The sequence below is a fragment of the Phodopus roborovskii genome, unplaced genomic scaffold (assembly GCF_943737965.1).
Source record: "Phodopus roborovskii unplaced genomic scaffold, PHOROB, whole genome shotgun sequence".
Taxonomy (NCBI): Eukaryota; Metazoa; Chordata; class Mammalia; order Rodentia; family Cricetidae; genus Phodopus; species Phodopus roborovskii.
This window is the reverse complement of record NW_026126525.1, coordinates 29,435,009-29,462,690: the sequence shown is the minus strand read 5'-3', so window position 1 is coordinate 29,462,690 and position 27,682 is coordinate 29,435,009. Positions and strand designations below refer to the sequence as shown.

Here is a 27,682-nt window from a genome sequence, read left to right as displayed (position 1 = left end):
TGGGGACGGTGGTGAGTGACTGTTTCTTCTCTCATGAATCAGGCAGCTTTCAAGGGAACCTCGCTTTCTCTGGTACTGCAGATGTACAGCTGTATCTGGAACAAAGCATGTGGGGCAATTCTATCCCAGCTGAGACTCTCCAGGAATAACACACAGTGAGTCCAATGGTGTTCTTTTCCCACTGTCTCAGTTTCTCCATGTCTCATGGTCCTGACCCAGGACACACACTCCACATGGCTCTCTACTGTACCTGCCACCCAAAGGCAGAAAAACCTGCTTGCTTTTAGCCGTATGTATCTCCAGGGTTTAATTAAATTTGGGGATAAGCAAAAATAACCAGACTAACTTACCACAAAATAGCACAGAAATCAAAAAGAATTAAACTCCAAATAAAGCACACAATAAATGGAGAAGGTAAATGATTATCATCTTTAATCAAAACAACATAAATATAAGAGTCAATAAACTCAGGTTATTAACTAACCTGTCACGTTCACAAAACATAAAATCACATGTAAGATTATTGATAACTCCCTTGTTTGTTTTTAGGCAGAATTTTTAAGGCATAGATGGTAGACTGTACTTTGAGAGCACAGCACTGTAGTCAAGCCAACAATGACAGCAAGCGAATGTGATATTAGTTAGCCCTTCCTTAGAAACACCCAGGGAGAGTTTTTTCTAAAAAGCACTTACAGTGAAGGATCTAATTGGACCTCGCTTTTCTACATAGTCCCATGGACCATTAAACACAAAGGAAACATAAATGCAATATTTACTATCTGTCTATGAAAAAGAAAGTTTTCTCTGCATGAGGAAAACATTAACTCAAAATCAAAATAGCAAAGCAGCTGTCCCTGGCTAACGAAGGTCAACAGCTTCAGCTGCCAAAGGATTCTAAATAAAACCTGGAAACAAAGCAAGCCTCATGATGCAGGTAACACACTCTTCAACCTTGAGTGGCTGTGAGGAAATGCCGGGTTCACATAGAGACGCAAGGAACTTATTCCACTGTTTTCAATTTTCAAATGATTCAGAATCTATCACAGATCACAAAAAATGCACATCTAAGCTTCATTATTACATAATATGCATTGCAAAAGCTCAATAATCTCACATGCGACTCTCTGTGACTACAACCAGTTAATAATCTGAGTTCATTGACTCTAACTTCATATATTTTGTCATCACTTGCAATTTTACTTCTATATTAATGACTCCATTTCTTTGCTTATTTCTGCACAGACTTTTCTGATATTTATGTTAATGTGGCTGTATAAAAAAGATCCACTAAGTGGATTCTTACCATGCTAACTCTGAATAGGCAGCAAGCGCCATCAACAGTCTTCCAGCACATGCCTATTCCTTACATCTACATGCCTGAGTAATCCTACTAAAATCGGTTCCTTGCCATATGAACTGCTTCAACAGTTGTTCTTAATATTTCTGTAATCATTAGTCTTATTAATAATCTTGCTTATATTTTTAACCTCACCGTGGTGGTGAACATGCTACTAGCATCTGAGTGGCCTAAGAAGTCCATGGAAACGATGGTGTTTGCACAAAACACTAACTTGAAAAACACATTTCTTTAAAATAACAAGCAGTTTCCTGGCCCTTAGCTCTGTGCGTCAAAGCAGTTTGTGAGAATAGAGAGAAAGATAATGTTAGACAGTTGCTGAAGTTGACATTCCCGAAGGATATTTAGGAAGAAGGGGAAAGAGAAGAAAAAGGGGAGAAGGGAAAAGAAGAGTAATGGAACAGATGTAGGGGCTGGGGGGGGGGGGCTTGAAGGATGCACTTTTAAAAGTTAGAGCTTCTTAGAAAATTTGTTTTTAAGTATCTCTGGAAACCAAACACTCCCAATGTAGCTGGTCGCCACCTAGTAAGCTTTTTTCAAAAACATAAAAATGAGACATCAACTATACTAAGTGATTTCAGCCAGGGCCGCAACAAAGAGTGCAGAGATGCTGAGCACTAGGAGCCCAGAGCACTCAGTGTGTTCTCCCAAAGTCACCCATCCTTGTGTCCGTTCTGATCTTCGGGTGCTGGAGTTAACAGTATAATGTCTGCAGCCTGCTCACCTTACACTAAAATCCCATCTATGCCACTTCTTACCGTTAGCTGGGCAAACTCTCAAGTATCATGAAATAAGGAAAAATAGAAGCACTCTAAAGTTGAGAGGCTCACTGTGAAGACTTCACTAGTCAGTGCTTGTTTATAAACACTTAAGCAGCTCTTAGCTCGTTGTCCTGTCTCAATAGCTGTTAGTCATTTCTGTGCAACGACAGAATGTTTTTCTTAGTACTATTAAGATAGTTTTAAATCTCGATTTTCGATTACCATAGTGTGTTCCCCAGCATCACAAAATGGCTAAATTGTAAAGATTAAGCATTTAACACACTTTTGGAGTGAAAGCACCATGGCTCTTTCAAGCTAAATACCAGTAGATGGTAAATTACATCAAGGATGTATGGCTCTAAAACAAAAACAATTTAACAAGGTCTAAGAAGTAACTGTAGCCCTAATGATAATTGCCACTTGATAACAATGATTTAAAATTAGAAAGAGCACAGAAGTTGGCAGGATAATGCTTCCTCTGAAATGGGTACATCCGGTTCTCTGAACCTATGGCCGATGGCTTTGTACACCTTACATGACAAAGGGGCACTGAGGATGCAATTAAACTAAGGATCTAAAGTTGGAGCAATAGTCTAGATTTTTCAACAGACTCAAATATACTCACGGGGGGCCTTCTAAGCATAAAGCTGTGTGTGTCATCTATAAAATACGAGAAAGACTCCATGAGACAGTCTTAGAATTAGAAAAGGCAAAGAAATGGATTGCTCCTTAGGACTTCCAGAAGGAATTTTGTCCAGTAAATCCTAATTTGTATTTCTGACCTTCAGGACTCTAAGATAACAGAGGCATGCTGAAAGATACCAAGGGCATGATCACTTGTTCTATCTGCAGTAAGGAACTACTACTGGCTGCTAAGAGCCTTCACTAGAAGCATCAGTGAGTTGACCTTCTAGCCACCCATGAAATGAGTAAAACCATTTAAGCATTCTTCAAAGAGTATCACAGAGAAGGCAATTGAATTTTATGATGGCTAACCTTCCCAAGAGCAGGGTTAGGACACCAACATTCACACATAATACACAACTGTCACTCTGAACAATAGATAGATTTAGATGAAAGTTTCTGCCCTGCCTGGTCCCATAGCCATTTAGACCCAAATAAACACACAGAGGCTTATATCAATTATGTACTGGCTGATGGCTCAGGCTTCTTATTGGCCAGCTCTCTCTTAAATATTAATCCATTTCTATTAATCTATGTATCTCCACATGCTCTTGGCTTACCAGAGAAGGCCCAGGAATCCTGCCTTCCTGGTAGCTACATGGCATCTCTCTCTGACACCACCTACTACCTTTCTCTATCCCTGTTTGGATTTCCCACCTGGCTAATTCTGCCTGTCCATTGGGTGAAACAGCTTTTTTCATCAACCAATAAGAAAAATATATATTCACAGCATACAGAGGGACATCCCCTATCAGATATATACATATATACATACATACATACATACATACATACATGCAAAGATAGATATATAGATACTAGATAGATAGATAGATATAGATAGATGATAGATAGATAGATAGATAGATAGATAGATAGATAGATAGATAGATAGATCATTATATGCCTGAAGAATCTTCCTTTGGTGGTGTGATTTTATCTTTGTGTCTTTGGATGTGTTTAACACATTTACTTCACATTCCCCAAGTGCCAAGAATGCATAATTATTCTGTCTGAGAACATATGCTTTAGTAGCATGTTCCTGCCATCAAAATGTGCATAGATTACTTAAATAAAGCAAGCATGAAATCTAAAAAATACAAACCGTGTGCTCTGAGAACAATACGCATAGGATGGTCTGCTGGCTAAAACTGAGGGAGCAGTCATCATTCCATTTGAGAAAGTTAGAAAGCATTTCTTAGGGAAAAGCATCCTTGAAAATCTTCAAGAAGGATTAAAGATTTTCTAGGTTGGAACAAAGTATTTGTGAGGAAAAAGAGGGGTGGTAATAGGGAACAAAAGACATGGCAAGCCTTGCAGCAAGTAATTAAACATGGCTAGCTCACAGGGAACCAGGAGGAAGGCTAGAAGGCAGCAGAGGTCAGACATGAAGGCTAGCTCATGGCAAAGGTTTGGAACGCATCACATTGAGATAATGAACTATTAAGAGTCTTACAGGAATGACCACAGTGTTGGGAAGGTGATGTTTAAAGGGATCAAGCACAGAGAAGAATTAGAAGCTAATGTTACAATCTAAATGAGAAAGCTAGGCTCTGGCTCCAGGCAAAAGCAGTAAGGACAAACAGAACTTCCAGAAGCACAGTAAGAGTATGAAGGGAAGCTTTGCACATGTGAGACTGGGGAAGGACTCACACACATGGAAAGTGTGCTCGTCCCCAGTGCTGTCCATCAGACACTTCATTCTGCTCTATTTTAGTAAGAAACACGGCCATTGCAGTCTCTGGCCTCTTGGGTATAGCTTTCCAACAAGTTCAAGGCCACAAGAAAAACTAACAAGTGTTGCTTCTAAGCAGAGGCATTTAATTGCTGCTACAACAACCTCCAGACTTCTTGCACAACAGCCACAAAGTTCAGGATGACAGCTGCTCCATCAGTTCAGATCCTGGAGGAACTAAATGGTACACATTCACCCACAAACATCCCACAGATCATTTGTAGATTGAGTAAGAAATTAGCCTGTGTTGTTTTAAAACCACTAAATGTCTTGAGATTTGTTCTTGTTACATAGCAATGCATAATCAATCCTGATTGGTGAAAGGGATTATGAAGAACAAAAACTCAACCTGCAGAGGTTTAATTTGTTGTAACTGTTTTGCATATATTTGGCACTAAATCCCTGGCAATATTTAAGAGAAATGGCCAAGCAGAAGCAATGTAAAGGGCTCCTACGGAATGCCTTGCCAGGCTTCCCACAAAACGGCCCCTCCATCATGCTCTCAGAGTACATAAGCTTACACTTCAGGAAAGACGTCCATGTGGAATTGTTTGTCTCAAACCCCAGAAGAACACCCAGAACCGCTCTGGTCACCGCTGTAATTGTTGGATGTATAAATGATAAATGGAGTGATGGGAATGGGTGATGTTGCCAATAAAGGGATGAGTGTAAAATGAGAACGGAGCTTAAGGCAGACACCTTAACATTCACTGGACAAACAGAGAAAGATGAGCTTACAGGAACTAAACACAGAGAGAAGACACAAGCTCCTTGTTTCAAAATCTGGTTCAAATAACTATCAGTTCCAGATTCAGCATATTAGATAAAAAGGCTTTGGTAGCCTTGATAAGAAAGCTCCACTGGCCTACAGAAAGAGGAAGATCTATTGCAGGGAGGGGAGGATGGATAGAGGCACAGCGTCTCCGAGGGATATGATTGGTTTGGAGCCTGAGACTGCACTCTGCAGTTCAGGGTCCCCAGGAGGATGTCTTTGGTCCAAAGACTGCACTTGGAGTACAAACCCTTTGATCATTATTTCAAGAATCCTGAGGCATAGCTCTTACTTCAGCCTAAGGACTTTCTGAAGACACATGCTTGTGTTTGAAAACTCTGTGTTAGTGAATCTGTACCAGAAAGCCAAAGTTATGGAAAGAATCTAAAGATTTATATAAGCAATAAGAGATGAGGTCATGACAGGCATCAGGAACCTTATGCTTTCTGGTGTAAATAAGAACCTAAGGAGTGTTTCATTTGAAAATGATGCTCAGAAGCCAATGAATTAAGAAGCTCAGAATCTTCTAATTCCAAATTTTGTAAATGTTAGGAAATTTGCTAAGAGGAAAAAAAAATAGTTTCTACTTCAACACTCTTAATTTCAACTAGCCACTTGAGGGAAGGAATGTCACTTTTGAAGACTATTTTTCTCTTGAGTTCAAGAGAAGTGGGTGGGAAGTGTAAATCACATTTCCTGTGGTCTCTTTACCACTCTGCTTTTTCATTCTTCTTCGTCTCAAAATGCAAAAAGCCTAGCAAGCCATATCTAGAGTTTTCATAGCACAAAGAAAGCTAGAGGGGTGACCTCTGACCCCTCTCCATAAGCCTACAAATAAAACAAGAACAATTAATTGTTGACATTGATGAGTTAAAGGCTTTTGTGTACAAGCCTTCAACAGCCCAGGAAAGAAAGATTCAGCAGCCTTCCAGTGAGACTTTTAGATCACAGTGTTGCTGAAATGAAACTGGCTTGAACAATAGTTTTAAAAGTCAGCTCAAGCCAGACCCCATGACTATTAAGATTCCATGGCACATACTCAACCCATATCATCCCATTCTCCACACTGCACCAAATACAAGTGTTAACAATCCCAACCAAAGGGCAGGAGTGTGGCTTTGTAGAAAAGCAGTGGTTTAGCACAGGGAAAGCTGTACTCCAGCCCTCCACCCCATAGAAGTAAAGCGGGGTGGGGAGGGCTATCAATCATGACATCAATGCTAAGATGAACAGTAAAAAGCCCTGGCACCAAGTCCTTCAAAAGTACTATGACTTCAAATCTTATGCTCCAGTATAACCTATGCTGGTTTTTTTCTTTTCTTTTCTTTTCTTTTTTTTGGTAAAATTGTTCATTTCTATCCTTTTTCCGTGTGGATTCCCAGGTTTCCTAACACTTCTTGTTTCAGAGACCATCCTATTCTCACTGGACATTCTAAGCTCCGTTGTTGAAGACTGAGTGAGCCTACACACATAGGAGAGAAGGATCAGAGTTTGATCCCTGGTCTGCCCCACAGGTCGCCATGTCTGTTGCAATGCCAGCACCTATGTGGCTTTGATAACTCTGCCTTCCAAATTGATTTTTTAAATTGGCAAGTGTGATGGCCTCTAACTTTGGTCTTCTTGCTCAAAATTGCTCTGGTTATACTGATGTCTGTTGAGGTTCCAAGTGATTTTTTGGAGTTGTTTTCCTGCTGGAATTTGGCTAGCTACTGAATCAAAGCTAAGAACTACTTTGAGAAGTGCAGTCTCTATAACAATATTAATCTGTGGAATTGGTGAGCATAGAACATCTTCCACTCACTTCCATCTGTTTCAGTTAGTTCCTTCAGAGTTCTATAGAATTTGATGATCACGTACGCAGTCGCCTCGCTCAAGTTTGTTCCTAATCATTTATTAATATTTTTTCATGTCATGGGCATCAATGCAGCACTAAAACACAATCAATAAATGTAAAAATAGTCTAATGGTGCTACATCAAGAAAGTAGTTTTGTTCACAACAAAGGAAACAATGAGAGAAACAGGAAGATGATGGAATCTGTACCTGACAGAGGGTCAGTGTGCAAAATATGTAAGGAACTCATGCAACTCAGCAGCAACACATTCTAAAAATGAAGAACAGACTCTTCTTCAATGACGACAACAGAAATCAGTACTGAATGTTAAGTGGCATTAATATTTAGAAAAACAAAACAAACCCTCACTGAGATGTCGCCTTACTGGTGTCAGGACGGCTGTTGTGCCATTGTTTCCTCTAGATTCAAATGGTCCCACATGGATTAGAAAAGGGGGGGCTCTTGAGATAGAAAATTACAAGACCCACCAGGTACCTGTCTGTGGTTATACAGGTAGTAAACTCTTGCTGTGGGAAAGGACATCAGTAGGGCTGCTTACAAGTTGTCCTTTAAAGTCCAGGGATGCTGTTTTCATGAGTCATCATCCATGCTAGGGAGGGATTTCTGGAGATGCAGTTGCATGAGTCTCCCATGCTCCTGAAGGCAACCTGAGTACCTCACCAGTTTATGGAGGCTGACTTGAGTGGAATCATGTCTTTGGTCTGTCAACAGTGCTATATCTAAGGTTAAATAGATAATTATTCATGTCTCCCCAGGGAACATGACACAACACATTAGGCACCAAAACACAGACAAAAATAAAAGTAAAAAAAAAAACAATAAATAGAGAGACCATATAAAACTAGGAAGGTTATGAATAGCAAAGGAAACAACAAAATGAAAGTAAAGAAGAGAATATTTGCAACATGAACCCTTATAAGTACCAATATAACTGAAGATGAGTGAAACAGTGCTGTGGTCTCTGCTATGATATATACATAAGACATATAGCTATAGCTAAGGCTGGGCTATCTGAGGGTGGGGAATCCTAGAATGGCCATCTTCCTGCACTTGGTATAGGGTGGCATCATTTCTTGGAAACAGTACCCTGTGGGATTATGGGGATCCCCCTCTAAAATAACCAGTGTACTAGAGAACATATAACAGTTCTCAAAAGTAGCTTTTATAGGACAAAATAGAAAGCAAGTTAGAATAACAAATGTGTGGAGTCCGCACTAGATGGTATGACGTGTAACAGTCCTGTCTACTCAGAAAGAACATACATGCACAAGGGAGGAATAACAATGTGAAAAAGACAGATGGTTTCCTTCATACTAGCTTCCAGTAGGAAAAGTTACTGGTATTATGAGCTGCGTGGTGTGGGTGCTGGGAACCAAACTCGAGTCCCCTGCAAGGGCATCCTGTGTTCAACTGCTGAGTCCATCTCAGCCTTTAGTTTTTATAAATAAATTATTTCATCTCTCAAAAGTAAATCCTTCACTCTATGTCATATTGCCCAACAGGACTTCATAATCACCAAGGAAATAAAATCCCAACTATCATGAACTTTTTACATTTCAGTTTCTTTCAAAATCCAAAATCTTTCTTTTCTATCCACATCTTGGGGTCCATATGGACAATTCAAGCTTCTGAAAAGCTTTGAGATGCAAACCTAACCTTCACCTTGGCAGTCCCTACTAAGTGTTGTGTGAGACTCTGTATACCAGTGATCAAATACATTTGCTACAAAGAACAACTCCCACTTCAGCAGTCTTTTTACCACGCTGGCACCTGCTGAGTCAGAGTAGGAAAGATTGGAAACAGATAGTACAGCCTATTTCCCAGGATCCCTGAGCAGTCCTCATGGACACAGGAACAACAGCAAGTGTTGGGAAAGCATTGAATTATCTCCCCAAAAATTAGAACTTCTCCAAGTAAGCGGGATTTAATGAGAGTTTAGGAGCATAGATATAAAGTGGTTGTGGTGAACATTACAACAGCACACATCTCAGTTATAAAATATGAAATGTTTATGGGGAAAGATATTGCTTCACTATGAAATCATGCTGTGCAGAACATAGAAAAATGCTTTTGAAGATGTGTCAGAAGATTCCTACTTTGTAGAAGTTTCCAGTGTACAAGCAAGATATAATTCAGGGGTGGATGCAAATTAATAGTCTTCACAGTGCCACACATAAGCATACAAAATTCTTATGCTAGTCTATGCTTAAGAGAAATGAAAATGTTTATACCCACAAAAATTTACACAGGAATATTCACAGCAGAATATCAGGTAAATCAGAGACCAAAAACTGAAAGTAATTTAAATGTTCAGTTAGTCAATAAGCAAACATTGTAGTACCCATACAATGAAATATTATTCAGCCATCAAAAATGATGATGTATTTATATACATTGTTGAATAGTGAGAAGAAAGATCACAAGAGCCCAAAATGGTGGCCAGATGCCAACAACACAACTGCAGATATGAACTCACAACAGTTGTGATAGTATACAAAGACCTATGCAATTTCAAGTCAGACCAAATCCCAGCACAGGAAGGGAAGGTGGGCATAAAGTTCCTCCCCCCAGATAAAAATCTATTAGCAAATGATAGCTGCTGTGAGAGGGACAATCAGTTTTCTTTAAGATTGTAGCCCCTGGTTAGTCAATCAAGCTTCAGTGGGAAGCCACAGATCTAAGAATACTGAACTTTATCGGTAATTGAAAGAGATGGAGAAGAAGAGGGAGAGGGAGAGGGGAAGGGAGAGAGAGAGGAGATAAATATGGATGGGTAGGGAAGGAGCTGGGGAAGGGTGAGTGTAATTAAAATGTATTGTATATAAAAATTCTCAAACTAATAAAAAAAATGAAGGAAAGATAACCAGCCCTGCTTCTACAGTTCCCAAGCACAGAGGCTCTGAAACATGCACTTAAATTTCTATGAGCACGGGACCCTGAGAACACAAGGAAATATTCTTCGGTGGCCTGAGCCATTCATCATATGATGAGAAAGAGTTTTAACGGTGACAGTGCTGTGACCAAGGAAGTGCCTAGGAGACCACAGATGTGCCCAGAGATGAAAATCACCAATCTGGACAAAATGCAAGCACAGCAGCCACAGAAGGGCTCCGGAGAAGGGAGGGCAGGCAAGTCTGTTGGGAGTTGATCTTGGAAGAGCAAGGCAGTAATGAGGCTAAGAGTTCTTGACTGGCCTGAGCCTGAGCCTGGCCACAGAGGGAATGGCCACTGATGAATCCACAGGTCAATCTTCTACTCTCCTGGACTATGCTCTTCTGTCTTCCTCCTGCTTGGCCACCCTCTAGCCATGGACTTGTCACACCTTCCTCAGCATGTGAGAAACTCAGAGTTCCCAGATCCCTTCCTTTTTTTCTCTGGCCATCCATCCTCTATCTCTTCATGCCCAGTTTTCTTTATCTGAACTTGTCCTTGGCTTTTAACTAAGTATGTTTTCTCTTTGTATTTCACAAATGCCTGATTCTTCAGTTATGCCTCATACCCCCTCATCCTTCAGGGCGGCCAGGCTCCATCTCAGCATCCCTGCTAATGCCTCAGCTTCAGACCTGGGGCTATGGGTGGAGGCAAATTCAAAAGATAACCATAAAACAAATATCATATATAGCTTTAATTTCCCTTTAAATGTCCCCAAGAAGACACTGTGTCAGAATTCTTATATTACTTGATTTCTTGGCCAAGCCTGAATTTAGAGAAGACATTTGCCTAGAGGCTGTGATTCCACTGAACTCAGTTGTCTCATGTACAAATGTATTCCTAATGTACAAAATCATCTTCAAATGAGCCCTCCACCTGCCTGAATCACACTGCCCCCTGAACATGTGGACCCAAATAACCTGGCTATCAAAACTAGAAGACTACAAATCATCCTTTTTTTTTTTTTTCTTCCCTTGCCTTCAAATCCAATCCATTTGATTTCTGCTTATTTTAATGTACCAAACTCAAGTTATTTCAAACTTGAGTTAATCTTTATTTAGGTCAGAGCCAGAACCTTAAGCTTGTCTCCCTTCCTTTACTTATGCCTGGCAAGTTCAGCATCTAGCTCTGCTACCATTTGCAAATATAAACACAGTCAGATTTCTTCCATACAAAGATCCTCTAACTGTAACCCACTGCCCATCACAATGATTGTCAAACATTCTCACAGTAACAAACAATCCTTCCTCTGTATCTACGGGTTCAACTGACCACAAAGAGACAGTACTGCACATCCTTCTGTTATCAGCGGTATACTGGGTACCCAGCACATTCCTCCGTTATCAGCATGTGTGTCCCGTGTGACATTCTCTCCTCTCAGCCATGAGCATTTGTGGAAAATGGCAGGTCTAGTTGTCCCTCAGCTTTCATGGTGATCACACCTAGTAATTGTGTCCATTATAACCGTCATTGGCATTGATAGCAAGAGCAGGTCACGTGGTTACATGGCTGAAACTGCAAGTTTCCCAAGGGAAGCCAGAGCCCATCCTCTCACTGATTGGGCACTTTCAGTAAAGTGAGGGGTCAGTATAAACCATGCCCTAGAACACACTCATTGTAATTTTGACTTTGAATGACAGCATCACTCACCCACAAAGGACAACAGAATGGCCAGCAGCACGATGAGGGCGCAGATGCAGGGGATGAGCACCAGGAGGAGGAAACGCAGTAGGTGAGTGGTTGCCAGCCTCTGAGGGCAGCCCTCGCCCACACCACTGTCGGCTCTCAAGACCTGAGAGGGAGAAATGAAACACGGTTTAACATCACACAGCAGCTTCGGGGCTAGTGTGAAGTTCTACTTTACTTTCAGGGAAGTATTATTCCTAAGAGGTTTGACACTGTGTACTTGAGGACATGAAATAAGGTACTGGACAAACAGAAATGAGCAAGTGAATAACTTCATACACAAACAAATCCTTCTCTTCTCCCTCCTCCCCCAGTCAACACCCCCTCTTCCCCATCCTAACTCACCCTTCTCTTTCCCCTTTTCCTCTTCCCCTTTCTCCTCCCACTCTAGCAACTTTTCTTCCTACTTTTTTTTTTATTCTTTACTCTGAAAATTTTTTCATTAGATAAACTTTTAAAGATATTTCAGCGTGTTTTGTTTTGTTAAGCACTTATTAGTATGGCAGTATTCCAAGTGCCATGGATTACCATGGCAAGAACTTCCCGAGTCAGGTGGAAACAAGGTCAGGACTGTCTGGTGAGTAGGAATGAACAGGACACAAACTAGACTTCATTCTTATTTGCCTCCATCCCAACCCGAGTCTGCACACATTCACATTTGGATATAACAGGTTTTGAGGTGGTTAACAACTCCTCAACATTAAGTATTACTGACCAGGCATCTACTAACAAGTCCAAAGTGAGAGACTGTCGTGGGTGTCAGTGAGACAGAATAGCTCAGAGGACACCCTCTGCTGATGCCAATTCCCCCACAGCCTGTCCATAAGGGAGTGAGACAGACCACCACGACAGCTCAAAAGTTCTTGTCAGCAAATGCTTTACATTGTGCAAAGTTCAAGCTCCCGTCTAGGAATTTGTTTATTACAAATGGCTAGCTAAAGGCAGGGGCTTTCTCAGCAGATGCCTGAAATGTTACTAAATGTGCTTCAGGTTCAGACAGGCTGCTGCCCTAGTCTCCAGAGCAAGCATAGATCCTAGTTCTTGAACGCCAGCCTTGGTCTTCTGACAGCGTTGGCACTTGCCTGTTAATCGCTGTGCGATTCTTTGGACCACCATTCTCCAGTGCTGAGCTCCTTTACTTGTTATATTGTGCAGGTCCTGTCCCAGTTGCTGAGCAGCCCTAGCCCAAAATTAATTCCCTTCCCTTCCCCTACTTCCAAACTAATTCTGTCCTGGTTTCTGTATGTTGAAGAAACTCTAATAGTCTAGCCACCTCAATACCAACCACTTCTTCTCACGAACCCCTGGCACACATGGCCAGTACTCTTCCTCTATAATATGAAACCTTCAATAAAAGAACAGCTCCACTTAAAGCCTTTTATTATCTGGACTGCTCTAACAGAATGGTCCTGTAATAGTGTTAGAACTTCCTGGATGGTCCATGGTCATCTCCATACCATGCAAAGGGAATGAATCAGCAAATTTGACAGTTTCTTTCTGAGGCAGGCACAACACTCCACTTTCCCTTCATTCCCCCTGTTAAAATGGACCCTTGGTCACTGAGGTACACAGAAAGCAGCAGTCACCACAGAATGCAATGAAGTCCTCAGTCACCTGAATTCTCCATGCCACACCTTTAATCCCAGCACTCCTGAGGCAGGGACAGGGGATTTCAGTGAATTCAAGGCCAGCTGGTCTATAAAGTGAGTTCCGGACAGCCAGGGCTACACAGAGAAAGCCTATCTCAAAACAAAAACAAATAAACAAAAAAAAAAAAAAAAAGAATTCTCCATGAGAAGATACTGTTTGAAAGAAGTCATGATTTTTAACCTAAAAATGGGCTACTAACCCGTTCCTAATGCATCTGGTTCAATGCACCAGCCAAGGTGAGTTCATGTAATCACTCTACAGTTGATTTTCAGGAGGATAGAGTAATGGAGTAATAAAATAGGGGGTTGGTGACAGTACCACAATCATAGCTCTGTCACTGGACACAGGGAACCCTTTCTGGCTTGCAGATAACATTGATGTGACAGGACTGCAGGCCAACAGAGATAGTGACAGAATCAATTTACTTAATTAGGTATCGAATGCTTACAGTAAGTCTAGTGATGGTTTCAAACCAATGGTCTCTCTGAAGCTCGCATTTTACAGGAGAAATAACTGCATGGGAACTCCAGGATGGGAATACAGTTTCCTGAGGAAGGACTATAAGGAGGATGCACTTCAACCAGCACAGTTCTAAGGAAAGTAACCTTGGGAAAGTCCATTAGAGATGAAAACACATGCAGGGTGGTGAAGGACTGTGAACTCCCTCAGACTCCCCCTGCCATAACAAATGCCATCTCTTTATTAAAGTTGTCATGGGACTATTTCAGGCATAACTGTCCCAGGGTATCCTCAGGGGCCCCTTGTCATCCAGAAAGCTGTAGCAAAGCACATCCCACTCAGTATTCACAAGGAGAGAATGAGAGGTGGGGAGTTCTAGAATTCCATGGAAGGACACAGGCATAAGTGCCTAACCTCTGGAAACTACACTCCTGGTTAGTTTCAATATTTCGCCAATGGCTAGGGAACTGATGTCTTTATTTATTTATTTGTTTGTTTGTTTGTTTGTTTGTTTATTTTCTAAGGAAGATAAGGGAGAACTACTTAAAACAACTCAGTATTTTAGTACAGTCTTCTCAGTCACATGTTTTCCTGACTGCTCTCTTGGCTCCTAGACTGTGCTTAGAGAGTTGTGTTGGTTAGGAGTCTATGAGGCCCCTCTGAACATCATGAAACATAGGCCTGTATTAGTCAGGGTTCTCTAGAGGAACAGGACTGATAGAACATATACAAGAATTATTAGAGTGACTTACAACAATGGTTCTCAACCTTCCTGATCTGTTCCTCATGCTTTGATTACCCTTAAAATTATTTTTCTTGCTACTTCATAACCATAATTTTGCTACAGTTATTAATTATAATTTAATATTTGTGTTTCTGATAGTCTTGGGCAACCCCTGTAAAAGGGCCATTCGATCCCCAAAGGGTGGCGATCCACAGACTTAGAACCACTGGCTTACAGGCTGCGGTTCAGCTATTCCAACCCTGGCTGTTTCCCCACAGAAGGTGCAATAATCTAGTAGTTGCTCAGTCCACAAGGCTGGATATCTCAGCTGGTCTTTAGTATATGCCAAACTCCCAAAGAAGCAGGCTCTAATACCGGTGGAAAAAAATGAAGTTGACAGTGAATGTGAAGGCAAGCAGACAGCAAAACCTTCCTTCTTCCATGTTCTTTATATGGGCTGCCAGCAGAAGGCTCCCTCAAAAGATACAGATTTAAAGGTGGGTCTTCCCACTTCGAACAACTTAAACAAAAATTCCCCACAGGTGTATCCAGTTTCTTGGGTTTTAGTTAATTCCGGGTGCAGTCAAGCTAATAACCAAGAATGGCCATCACAACAAAAATGGGTTAATCGCTGAGACTATCCCTACCCTTCATTTCAGGAGGCTCTGAGAGCACTCTCCCAGGGGGCATTCATCTTCCAGTCTTCTAGAACTGAACCTCCTCACCTTTGGGACCATGGGAGGAGTTCAGGGAGCTGGGCATCTCATCAGAACTGCATGTGTATATTACAAAGCAATTCACCCTGATAGTTTTCTAATCTCATTGGGGAAAACTTGCTTCTTGTATCTGAAGAACAGCACTCGTATAAAGTGCTGTCATGTTTGCTTTTACAGCATAGAATGATAAACTCTTCTTAAAGGGAGTATTTTCTTAAGTCAGTTTATTTCCACTGGGGCCCTTCTCCTCCTATCTTCTGTGTTCCTAACTCTGGTGTGTTTGTCTCTTCACTTGCTATTTTAATCACCTTTGTGACAGCCATTCTCTGAATCTCTTGGGGCCCCCTAGCCAGTGAGCCCCTGAATCTTCTTCTAGTCTGCCTGCTGTCCTTTTTTTCATCCTCCCATATATCTGCTTTCAGCTGTTGAATCTTTACTGTAAAACCCATGCTGATGTTCTGAACACCTTCATTCCTCTGGGTTTCCCCCATCCCTGCCATGGTTAGAGTTTCAACAACTTAAGCTAAAATCACATGGAAAGAAGAGCTTCTATTGAAGGTCCATCCTGTAGATAAGTCTATAAGGCATTTTCTTGGTTGCTAATTGACAGAGAAAAGCTTAGCCCAGTGGAACCAGTCTGGGAAATTGGTCCCTAAGGGGAAAAAAAAAAAGCTAAATAGGGAGGGGAGAGCAAGCTAATACACAGTATGTCTCCATGGCCTCTGGTTCAGTCCCTAGTTTCAGGTTCCTATCCACTATGATATAGAAAAGTCCTTTCCCCTCTCCCCTAAGTTTCTCTTTGCCACAATCTTTATCACAGAACAGAAAGCAAATTACGACAGTCACCTGTCTTTTAAAGCCAACCCAGGTGAACATAACAGTCTTTTCTCTGGCTTTTTCCGTCTAGGTGGTAGTGTGCGTCTGTGTGTCATCTGACAGAGCTACTTGGCTGGTGAGTTCAAAGTTTGCTTTTCATACTCTCCTGTTCTGACGACAATTCCCATTTTATAAAAAATAAATAAATAAAACCATCATATGAAGGTCACCACCCTTTCCTAAATCTAAAGCTATAGACTTGCTTTGTTTCTGTACCCTAGTTCGCTACCCACAGAGAATTTGCCACCGTCCCCATCTGAGACTGACCCTTCCATTTCTGCTACAGATCCTATCACCTCATTTAGAAGTCTTTTTAAATCATCTCTAAACCTCTCTCCCCATCCCTGTCTCTCCCTCCTCCCTTCCCCCATCACCATATCCTCTATTGCTAGCTTTTTACCAAATCTAAAAGTTTAATTACATCTTGGGCTAGAGGAATAGCAAGCAACAAAGACCTGAGTTCAGAGTCTCAAAGCCCAGCCTGTGACTCCAGCCCTGGAAGACAGAGACAGGGGAGCCCTAGACAAGCAGGTCAGGAAGACTACATGTTGGCAAGCTTTCATTGAAAGACTCTGCCTCAGTGACCAAGGTGAAGAGCAATGGAGGATGTCTCCTAACATGAGCCTGGGGCCTCCTGTAAAACCTGTACACACACAGTCATACACACATGCATATCACACACATAAACATTCACATACACACACATACATAAACACACATTTACACTCACATGCATACCACACACACACATATATATACCCCCACACACAACCATGAATGTAAAAGCATACATACACAAATATGCATACCATATATACACATTAAAAATGAGGAGGGGAATAAGCTCCAGAGTCTCTAACCACTGAAGAGTCTTAATAGTTTTCAAATAAATGAGTGGTTAAATCAACCAAACAAAATTATTCTGCACTTATGCAAATGACTTCTTTTGAAATAATATGTCCCTAGATATGCACCATCTAGTCTACTCCTGAGTCATCCAAAGTCTTTGCAGTAGAAGCTGTATTTGCACAGTATTATGTTAAGTGAAATGCAGATCTTCTTATGGAAAATACCCTAAAGTTAATAAACCAAGTTTCCTAGGACTGTAAGTAGAAGGCCAGACTCACACCTCTTATTATGAATTTGAAGTCAAATAGTAAACTTTGTGTTGTAGAAAGTAAAGTATAGTAAATCTTACTATAAACAAAATCACAAACACCACCACACTGAGACTATGAAAACAAGTGGCCCTGTAATTTTACCAACTCCCAAATCAGAAATTCCTAGGCATACCTGTTCCCTAGCACTTTAAATATCTCTTTTTCATTGCGATGAGGTCAAAAAAAAGATACCTAACATTTCAGTTGATTTATTAAAGACCTTGGTCAAATGATTTATAAGCTTTCATGGCCTAAAAACTTAGCTGTCATTCAAAAGAATACTACTTTGGCATTGAAATAAGAATTCTCTCTCCATTCTCAAATAACAATTGCACACTAAATAGGATACGTTCAATAGAAAAGTAACTAAGACAGTAGTAAAAGTTGAAATAGAGGGGGTGGGGCTGAAGAGATGGATCAACAGTGAAGAGCATGCGCTATTCTTCCAGAGGACACTTTTGGTTCCAAACACTCACATCAAGTGGCTCACAACCACCTGTAAATGTAGCCCTGGGAGATTCAATACTTCTGGCCTCAAGCATCTGCATTCATGTACAAATCCCCAAATATACACATAATTAAAACAGTAAGTAACAATTTAAAAATGAAATAGAGGGTTCAAGTTTAGATTTAACAAATCAATAGCCTAATTTTTAAAAAGAATGACAATTGTATTCTCTGATCATTCCAAAGCAAATGTCACTTGTTAAGAAATGGTATTCAACCTCAGATATTGTCTACAAAGAGACATTGGTATGCTCTGTCTTATGCTATGGCATCATATATACAGATATTTCAATAATGCTATTTCCTGTATGATTTGCTGAAATTAGCAACAAATGTTATCAAGGTTTTGTGTGGTATGCATGGTAATTTCACCAGCAAAATATGTCTCTATACCATGGATGCCATTAAATATAAATACCAAAATCCTTTCATTCCTAAACACACTATGAAATTATACAGACAGTTAAATATTCAAGAGTCTGCGAATCTGAAGTGTCCAACTATTCCTAGCTAGAGGGTTACCCTAATTCTGATAGCTATCTAATGGATTTAGTTAAAATTACTGCTTGCTTCAAAGCTTATTATAGCACCTAGCTAACTTTTTTTTAGAAGTGTTATTAAAACACAATGAGAAGATGAGGTCATATTTTAAATCATGGTAGAACAGAGTGACTGTACCACAGAAGATTGAGTTAGGTTACAATACTGATTACAATTAAAAAGTCCTCCGAAATCAGTGCTACTTTTGTTTGAAAGAAATTCAGTCCTTTAGTTCTTAAGGGAGGAAGATGAGGACCTGCAAACACATTTGTACTCTTCAGGTTTAGCAAAGCATGGAACAGTCTGTGAGAATAGTAGGTCCCAGAAGCTCATGGAAACTCTGTGGGGTAGCATACTATATTCACAGGCTCAAGAGTGAAGACACTGGGGTCCCATGGGACTCTTCTCCCCTCTCTAACATCAGCCCCAAATGTGTGCTTTGAATTTGTTTTTTCAGTACTAAATAGAGACAGTCCATCTCTGCTCAGAGTGTACCAAGCATCAACAAGACAATTGCTACCCCCAAATGAAAGATGAAGAGTTGCCAGTGCTAGATGCGCCCCACTTTGTTCTCAATCAACCGTGATGCTCACATGAATCAAAAGTAGACTTGTTGAATAAGGGATCAATAATGTAGATACTTCTCAACCCAACAATCTGTCAATTCTCTGCATTAGCTTCCACTCTACCAGTGAACAAAACACTGCCAAACCATCCATCAGTGAATTCCACCCAAATGTCTTTTGTTGTGATGTTTGTTTTGAATGTTCTGGGAGGCACAGGGAAAGAGCAGCTGGTTCTCAGTAAGTCTTTTCATCCCGTTCTCTGTCATTTAATTGAAACATACGAGATTCAAATAACTCAATGCCCTCTCTCAAAATGAAATTACTGAGTTCACACCAGAACACATGGTTCTGGCAAGCCAACTCTGCCCACGGCTTCTCCTTTGAAAATTACAACAGCACCAGACAGTCCTCTCCCAAGACACATATTCACACTTCCAAGAATGGGTGTTAAATCTAGAGACTAAATACCAGCTCAGTGTTTACTCTATCCAGGAGACCAGATAATAATTATCCCATAATGCAGACAGTATGTCACATTCATATTCCTGTTTTCAAGGTGGCATTGTTCAGCTCAAGTCTGAACTATGAGAGAACATATTGGAATGTTTCAGAGGCAACTTATGCAATTGCCTCGACCACTAAGAGTTGAGGTGACCTTATAAAGCCTCTTCTTCACCCTAATCATATGCCTATAACTACAAATTAGAAACAACAAAATTAAATGTCTTGATACTACCACAAATATGCAAAAGCTAAATGAAATTATTGAAGGAAAGGGGTTTTTTTCTTACAAGTTCAAAGTTTTGAGGCCTGATTTCTCCCTAGATCAAGCAACTTGGAGGGCATACATTCCATTCAGTTCCCCAGTGGAAAGTTATCATTTTTATGTTGTTAGAGGCAACAAGATAATCCTTAAGTCCTATTTTCTTCAGAGAAAACTGGGAGAATCATATTTCTGTGGTAGTTAAAAATGTACAACAGACAACCTTATTCTGAAGAGGAGGACTAGGAGGATAAACAGGCATACACACCCAAACACACACATACACACACACACACACACACACACACAGAGACATACGCAGACATACACACACCCAAACGCACACACACAAACACACATACACACACACAAACATACACACACACAGACACACACAAACATACACACACACAAAAACACACACAAACACACATACCCAAACACACATGCACACACACATACACAAACATACACGCACAAACACACACACACAAACACACACACACCCTAACACACATACAAACATACAAATACACATACAAACACACACACCCAAACACACATACACACACACATACACACACTCAAACATGCACACATAAACACAAACACACGCACACACATCCTTTTTGGAGATGACTTTGCCCTCAATCTCAAATATTTCAATGCTATCATTTCATAGAAAACACAGCCTAAAGGGAGTGAAAGTTTTCCTGGAAGGCAGTTACATACAGAAATTCCTTCTGTGTATACATTATAGAGCCTTGAAGAGCTGTTTGGTTTTTTGTTTGTTTGTTTGTTTTTTGTTCTATCTTTATCTCTTTATTTTTATATATGCATTTTTAAAACAGTGGAAGTAAGGAAAGGAGAAAAAAGAAGGTTGAACTATCCATTCCTTGGGAAATTAAATATTTGACTTTTATTCATTTAAAATGCTTTAAATTTTTCATCCTGATTAAGTTACTACAATGCTAGAATGTGAATTTTTTTGTGTGTGAATTGTGAATGTCGTGTATATTGTGAATGGAAACAATCTCCTTTTCACATAGCCAAATGGAGAGTATAAAATGTGTCCAAGCCACAGAGATTTAATGGATGGACTCATAGATACTCTATCAGTGGAAACCCGGTGACTTCAAGATTGAAAGAGATTGGCACCAGGAGCAGACATCTAAAATATTGAATTTTTACAGCTGAAAATAATCAGGGAGAGCATACATGACCAAATGGATTTTATGCTCTACAACAATCCATTTCAAGCATCTTGACGCAGAGCAAAGCATAAACAGATGTGGAGCAGTTAACCTCCTGACCCCACCTGCTGAGAGGGACCCTGCCATGCAGAAGCGCAAGGAGGGATGGTACGTGTTAGATGAAGTGGCAGTCTCTCCCTGAATGCCTAGAGCAGACGACGAATTCCAAACGTAACATGCATTACATATTTCACCAAATATTGTGGATATATTGGAATAGTTGGAAAACAAAGAAAAATCTGTGTTGAGACCCACATAATAAATCATACCTATGTAACATGCTGATATTAATATGGCTTCTGCCAGGAATGTTTATTTGGGAACTTTTCTGGGCACAATATGATTCAGAGACACAAGGATGAGGAAAACATAGTCCCTACCCTCAGCACTTAATAGCCTCCTTCCAAGGAGATAACAGTATCACCACTCCAGTTAAACTTCAATACCCAGGGACAAGGTAATGCAGGCAAGTTATCGGAGGACTGCACTAATTAGCAACACAGCATTTTGCACCAAGATAACCATATTTCTTGACCATGCATTTCAATGACTCTCAAGGTACAAAAGTGGTGACTGATGGAGGGGTTTCTGTCTTTTATATAGATCAGTTTCTCCCCCCTGTGGGCTCTTGTGCATTTCAAGATATTTGATCTGCCTGTGCATGACCCAATAAATGCCAGTGTGAATAAACATACACACATATACCACATGCTCACCCCACCCCCAGAAGGCAATAGAGCTAAAGGCAGAAGACTGATATCTCACATAGTTTCCTCATCTGTGTTTCCAAATGCTGACACAGAGTGAATGCCTCTAGGACATTGACTAAGCACACACGAATGCACTGTGGCTGTACCCTTTGTAGTAGCAATTTGACAGCAAAACCAAAAGAAACTTCTTCTCGTTCATCAAATTTTCCTGGAAAGGTTTTTTTTTTTTTTTTTCTCATTCTTTTCGCAGTAACTTCTGCCTTTATAAAACCCCCAAACATAGAGGCAGTGAAGTCACATGCCTTTAATCCCAACACTCAGGTGGCAGAGGCAGGTTGATCTCAGATCCAGGCCAGTCTGGTCTGTAGGCCAAGTTCCAGGACACCCAGGGCTACACAGAGAAATCCTGTCTCAAAAAAAGATAACCATTGACCATTTCAATAAAGGACTCACATGTTCACTTCTCTTCAGAACATCTGAATTTCTGGCACTATTATTCATGTATTTTGGAGTCATTATTGAGGAAAGCCAGGGCTGTGCAAACACAAGCACTGCAGGACCAAGACAGCTAACTAACAACCACAGTCACGCAAGAGATTGATTCTGTATGAACATGCTGGACAAAGGAATATTTCACATCCAGCACAGGATAAAACGTGATGTCGAAAGATTTCAATATTGTGTGTTGGAAATGGCCAAGGTGGGCATAACTTTAATGTTTGTGTGTTTCAGAAACATAGTGACAGGACAACAAATTTTCTAAGGGGAAAAAAAAAAACTCTTTAAAAAAAAATGAAATGAAGGGACTGGAGAGATGGCTCAACAGTTAAGAGCACTGGCTGCTCTTCCAGAGGACCCAGGTTAAATTCCCAGCACCCACATTGCCAGCCCTGAAAAAGGCTATTTCTTCCCGGGGAGGTAAAAGGGCATGGTTGTGATTGATATCCTTTCATTTTAAACAGCTTGGAAAACAAGTTTCAAGTGTCGTGCAGAAGGCAGAATAAGAGACACCAGGGCCATACTCATCAAGGTTAGGATGTGACCACGAAAGCCAGGCTTGAGAGCAAGTGAGACTTTCCTCCTCCTAGACAGTGAACAACTTTTCTGCGGTTGCTGCCTCGAAGGGTTCCTCCAAGTCCCTACCCCATCCTTGACACTGATTACTCCAAGTGGGCAGCTGGGTGTGAGAGCTTTGCAGGGGCCTCCCCAGAACTATTTTTAATCTGGTATTCTATAGACTTTCCGCAGGGGTACCCCACGTCCGGGAAACTCAGCCAGCTGTGAAATCTGAGAACTCTGCTGGCCTGTGGCAAAAGAGGTTATTTTTAGCCCAAACGTGGGGAGCTCAGGGTTTTGTCTACTTTAGAGTGGGAGACACAAAACAGAAGAAATAAAGCTACAGGACCAGCAGCCAACCCCTAAATTCCCCAGTGATCGATGTGACTGGACAGAGAGGCCATTGTGGGTCTTTGTCAGCAATTATGTGTCTCCCTCTGCATAAAGATGTCACCCAGATCTCCTCCGGAAGGCCAGGTAGTCAGCAGCAGCAGATGGATTTTGAGCCTTGTCCTGGACACACCAAACTAGAAACTGACAGAGGGAACAACAGCCCCTGAGAACTCAGGCTCAGCGAGTGATCGCCTGCTGGGGCTTTGAACATTCATAGACTAACACTCTAAACCTACTGATTCACATAGCAGTACTTTTTTTTTTTTAATTTGGTGGACTTTAGTTTTAAATATACTTTTTAGGAACTAGGGAAATGGCTCAGTCGGTAAAATACCCTCTAAGCAAGCATGAGGACCTGAGTTTGACACCCCCCACCCTCAAGGATCACTGTAAAAGCTGGGGTCATGGTATGTATCTGTAACTTCAGGGCAGGGGTGGAGGGCGGGGGTGGAGTCAGGAGTACCTAGAACCAGAGCAACTAAGGAAGGCAACTGAAGTTGACTTGTGGCCGCCTTGTGAGCTCATGAATGCATGCACATACACACATACACACACTTCCCAACATATATACATACTCACTTTATCACACACACACGTACCACACTCAGAGTGCACACACAATTAACTAAACAAAGTACTTTCTAACTTTATCTCCAAAATTAAGCAAGGAAGAGAGCTGGTAGCTTTTTCCCACTTCCTTCTGTCTGCTATATACTGTATATAACCCACTGTGAAAAACCTTTCTTTCCTGCTTAAGTCAGTTAAGATACTAGGTAAGTTTTGCTATCAAAGGCTGCAATTGAAGGAAGAGCAGACTTCAGCCAGGGTGGATGGTGCAGTAACAGACAGGCATCATAGCTGTGGATACCCAAACCTAAGCCAAGATGAAGCACTTCAGGGGAACACATAGTGATATGTTATTTATGATTTATTAAAGCTTGCCTGAGGATTCAGAAATTGAAGTCAGCCACAAGCCATAGAACCCAGGCACACACCTTTAATCCCAGCAGCCAGAAGCAAGGAGGTGGTATTATACACCTTTAATCCTAGGACTCGGGATTAAGAGGCAGATGGATCTCTCTGAGTTCAAGGCCACCCAGGTTTACACAAGATTGAATCAGTCTAAAAAAGAATTATAGCTCATGCCTTTAATCCTAGGTCTCATGAGAGGTATGTAAGTCAGTATCCAGAATCAGTAAGGCATTCATTCTCCAGCCACACAGAGGAGAGGTTACAGTCTGAGACTTGGTGAGAGCTCATGGAGACAGGACCAGCCCATTCAGCCTAAGGGAGAGATATGAAGCTAGTGGCCAGCTGCTCTGATATTCAGTTTGAAGTTTGAACCCCAATATCAGTCTCTGGGTCTTTTACTTTTCATGTTACAGGAACACATTCGGGGGGCGGTGCTGAGGAGGATGCTAGCAGTGATGTATCACTGACATATGTGTTTCCTATTCATGAGTACAAATCACCACAAGCTTCATGGGTTAAAACAATGTTCTCTTTCCTCCTGGAAGCAGAAGCCTGAAGTCAGTCTTGTTGGACTAAGTCAAGGCTGCTTCCATTGAAGGTGTGGAGGCTAGACTTTTACCTGTCTTCTCAAGCCTGCATTCTGCAGCTTGTGGTCCCTTCTCATCCTTTCAAAACACCACTTCCCACCTACATCTATAATCATATCACTGTGTCAGAACCCTGACCCAAGGCCTCCTTCTCAGAAGACTGTTATAATTGCATCTCCCACACCCCCAGATAAGCCAGAATGGGCTGACATCTCCAAGTCACCTTCCTTCTCCATGCAAGCTGCATTCACAGGCTCTTGATTAGTTGTCAATAGCCACTGGGTAGCTCTGTGTGACTCCATGAGATACACACTAGCCATGCACACTGAGAACTTGGGATCTTGCTTATTTGAATTTACGCTAGATAGAAGAGTTGTCAAGCATAAAGATTTGTTACAAGAAAAACACAGAAAAATACTCAATAACTATATTTGCTACGCGTCAAAACTACATAATGTTGGATATTTTGAGCCCTAGAAAATAATCGCTAAGATTCAATTCATCTGAATCTCTTGCTAGTCCACCAAGACAGTATCTGTGGCCACTGTGTTTCTACTGGACAGACTTCGCATTGACTTCTGATTGCTTTTGTCTTGCTCACGAGAAAGGCTTGTCTTTGAAAGGCAACTTTTTTTTCTTTTTAATCTCCCCTTTGCAAGAACAAGTGACTCCCCTGCACCCTTTTTTCTTATCAAAAGGGATTTTGTTATAGGACACACAGCAAAATGTGCCACGTGGTGACATAACCGCAAAGGAAATGCTACATCTACCCAGCAACTCTGAGGAAGCCCTCCTTCCCAGATCCTCTCTGAAAGCCTATGATGAAAGTATTGTTTGGGGAAAGGAACTGTTAGAGGGACCCCAGCCAGCAGGCAATGAGGAAGCGAGACTTCAACAACTAGCTATGGTCCTTGATCCCAGGGCTACTTGGATGCCGGATGTCCCAGCTCAGATTGAACTAGGCTCCCTCAACTTACCAGACTGTTTTATCCCCAACCTTCCTAAATTCCGGAGGCCCCAGAATTCTCCCTCATTATCTGATAATCCAGCCCCTTTGCTATTCTGAGCATATTTTGTTTTTTCTTTCCTATTTCATAATTTTAAATGCAAGGCTATTTAAGGGGGAGCAGTTTCCTCTGGTGCTAAATCCTTCCTCAGTGGTACCCTGGAGCACACATCTCTCCTGACTTGATGCTTGGCCATGTGGTGGAAGACTTTCTGTGACTGCCCCCTTGCATGTCCTCCCACCACCCTGAGCTTCACACCCAGGCATAGTTTTAGTTCTCACCTGTAGCCAAAGTAGTGACCCTCAGAGAAACTAGGGCTGTGAGGTCTAAATGGTCTGCCAAGTTTGCTCTGACGGGGCTTCCCTGGGTGCTGAGGTTCAGGGTAATGTGCACTAGAAAACACTCACTGAGAGGAAGAGCAAGCTGAGGTCTGTGTGGACAATCCTCCTGTGGCACTCCCCACATCCACTTACCACAGAGTTCCAGAATCCTCCCTCGGAATTTCCTGAGGGATGGCAGGGATAAGGACTCCTGTTGTTCAAATGAGGTGATTCAGGATTCCTGGTGAGCCCCTAAATAACTCCAGGGTGGGGTTGGTTGCCAGAAAGACTAAACCTTGATTAGAAACTGTTGGTTCCCCAAAGCAGGGTGCTGGAAATTCAATTAACAACCAGTTTGTGCCGGTTGAATTAAACCTCTATAGAAGCCCCTGGATGCTGGGATTTGGGAAGTTTCTGAGTTGTTTAGCCAATGCATCCACATGTCAGATGGGTACACTCGAACCCTACTACTCCTCCTGGCTGTTCATTTGTACCCTTCATCATAAATCAGTATGTTTAAGGAAAATATCTTCCTGAGTTTCTGGGAGCCAGCCATTCTACCAAGTCATCACACCTGGACAATGGGCATGGGGTCTCCATGGCTTACAGCCCATCACTCAGAAGCCAGATGGCTAGAGACTGCTAGCAGCATCTGAAGGCTACATTGAGGGACAAGAGCTTTAACTCCAGGTTAAATTGTCAAAATTGAGTTGAATTGTTGGTACTGGGTTGGTGTCAGGGAGTTGGAGAAGTGGCCTTATAAAAAGCCCGTGCATCTTGTGTCAGGAGGAAAGAGCGTGCCAGCTCATCAACTGTCACAAAGGCCAAGCAGGCAGAAGAGAGTAAATGGCACTGGGTGCTGCTTAATTCCCACCACCACATCAAAAACGCAGCCCCTGGACACAGCAAAGGGGACCTGGCTTTGTAGCATCTATTTAGTGCTGAATTACCATTTCTGATCTCACTTGACTTGGACAAAAGGACGTCTTAAAGATCACAGAAATATTAAGTAAACTAATGTCACATTGACTTCCAAGCCACACAGGCATCCTGCCTACCTGCAGGATGAGGTTCTGGAAGACAAAGGTGACAATTAGGTACCCCTCAGTAAAGCACCGCACTGGAGAAGGACATAATTTTTATCATTGGATTCCACGTGCTCTTCAGGGGTGGCGTAAGACTCATCAGTGGAATTCCTAATTAGCTCATTGGCTCCAGCTCAGAGGACAAAAGAGCACATGTCACTAACACAAGACAGAACTGTGAACTGTAAGAACAGTGCACGAAAGGTTATAAAGCAGATAGCTCAATGTCATCTTGTGTTCACTGAGGTCACTGGGTGGAAGGTCAGGCAGGCTGATGTGGACTCTTCATCCGGGTCTCTCTTCCCTGCACTTCTGTTGAAGTTGATTGCTTAGTTAAAAGCTGAGCCCTCTGAATGCACAGGACTTCATTTTGTTCATCAATAAATTGTCTAGATCCATGCCTGGCATAGAAGCTCTTGTCGACTGGATAAAAGAATCTATTTCTCTCTAGGCCAAGCCGTGCCCGTGAATTCTTCAAAGGCCCAGCAGCACCTAGCTCCTGGCTCCTGGGGAGAAAGTCACACCAAACTATTCACAAAGAGATCTTTCACCATTTAG

At 41.5% G+C, this 27,682-nt stretch overlaps 1 protein-coding gene across 1 annotated transcript in view; it reads right to left on the bottom strand.

Annotated features, from left to right (window-relative positions):
* Positions 1-27,682, bottom strand: part of Corin (corin, serine peptidase) — a 196,252-nt gene that overhangs the window by 160,419 nt on the left and 8,151 nt on the right. The window contains 1 exon segment of the mRNA XM_051198201.1: positions 11,745-11,886. Within this exon segment, the coding sequence (XP_051054158.1) occupies positions 11,745-11,886 (142 nt within the window).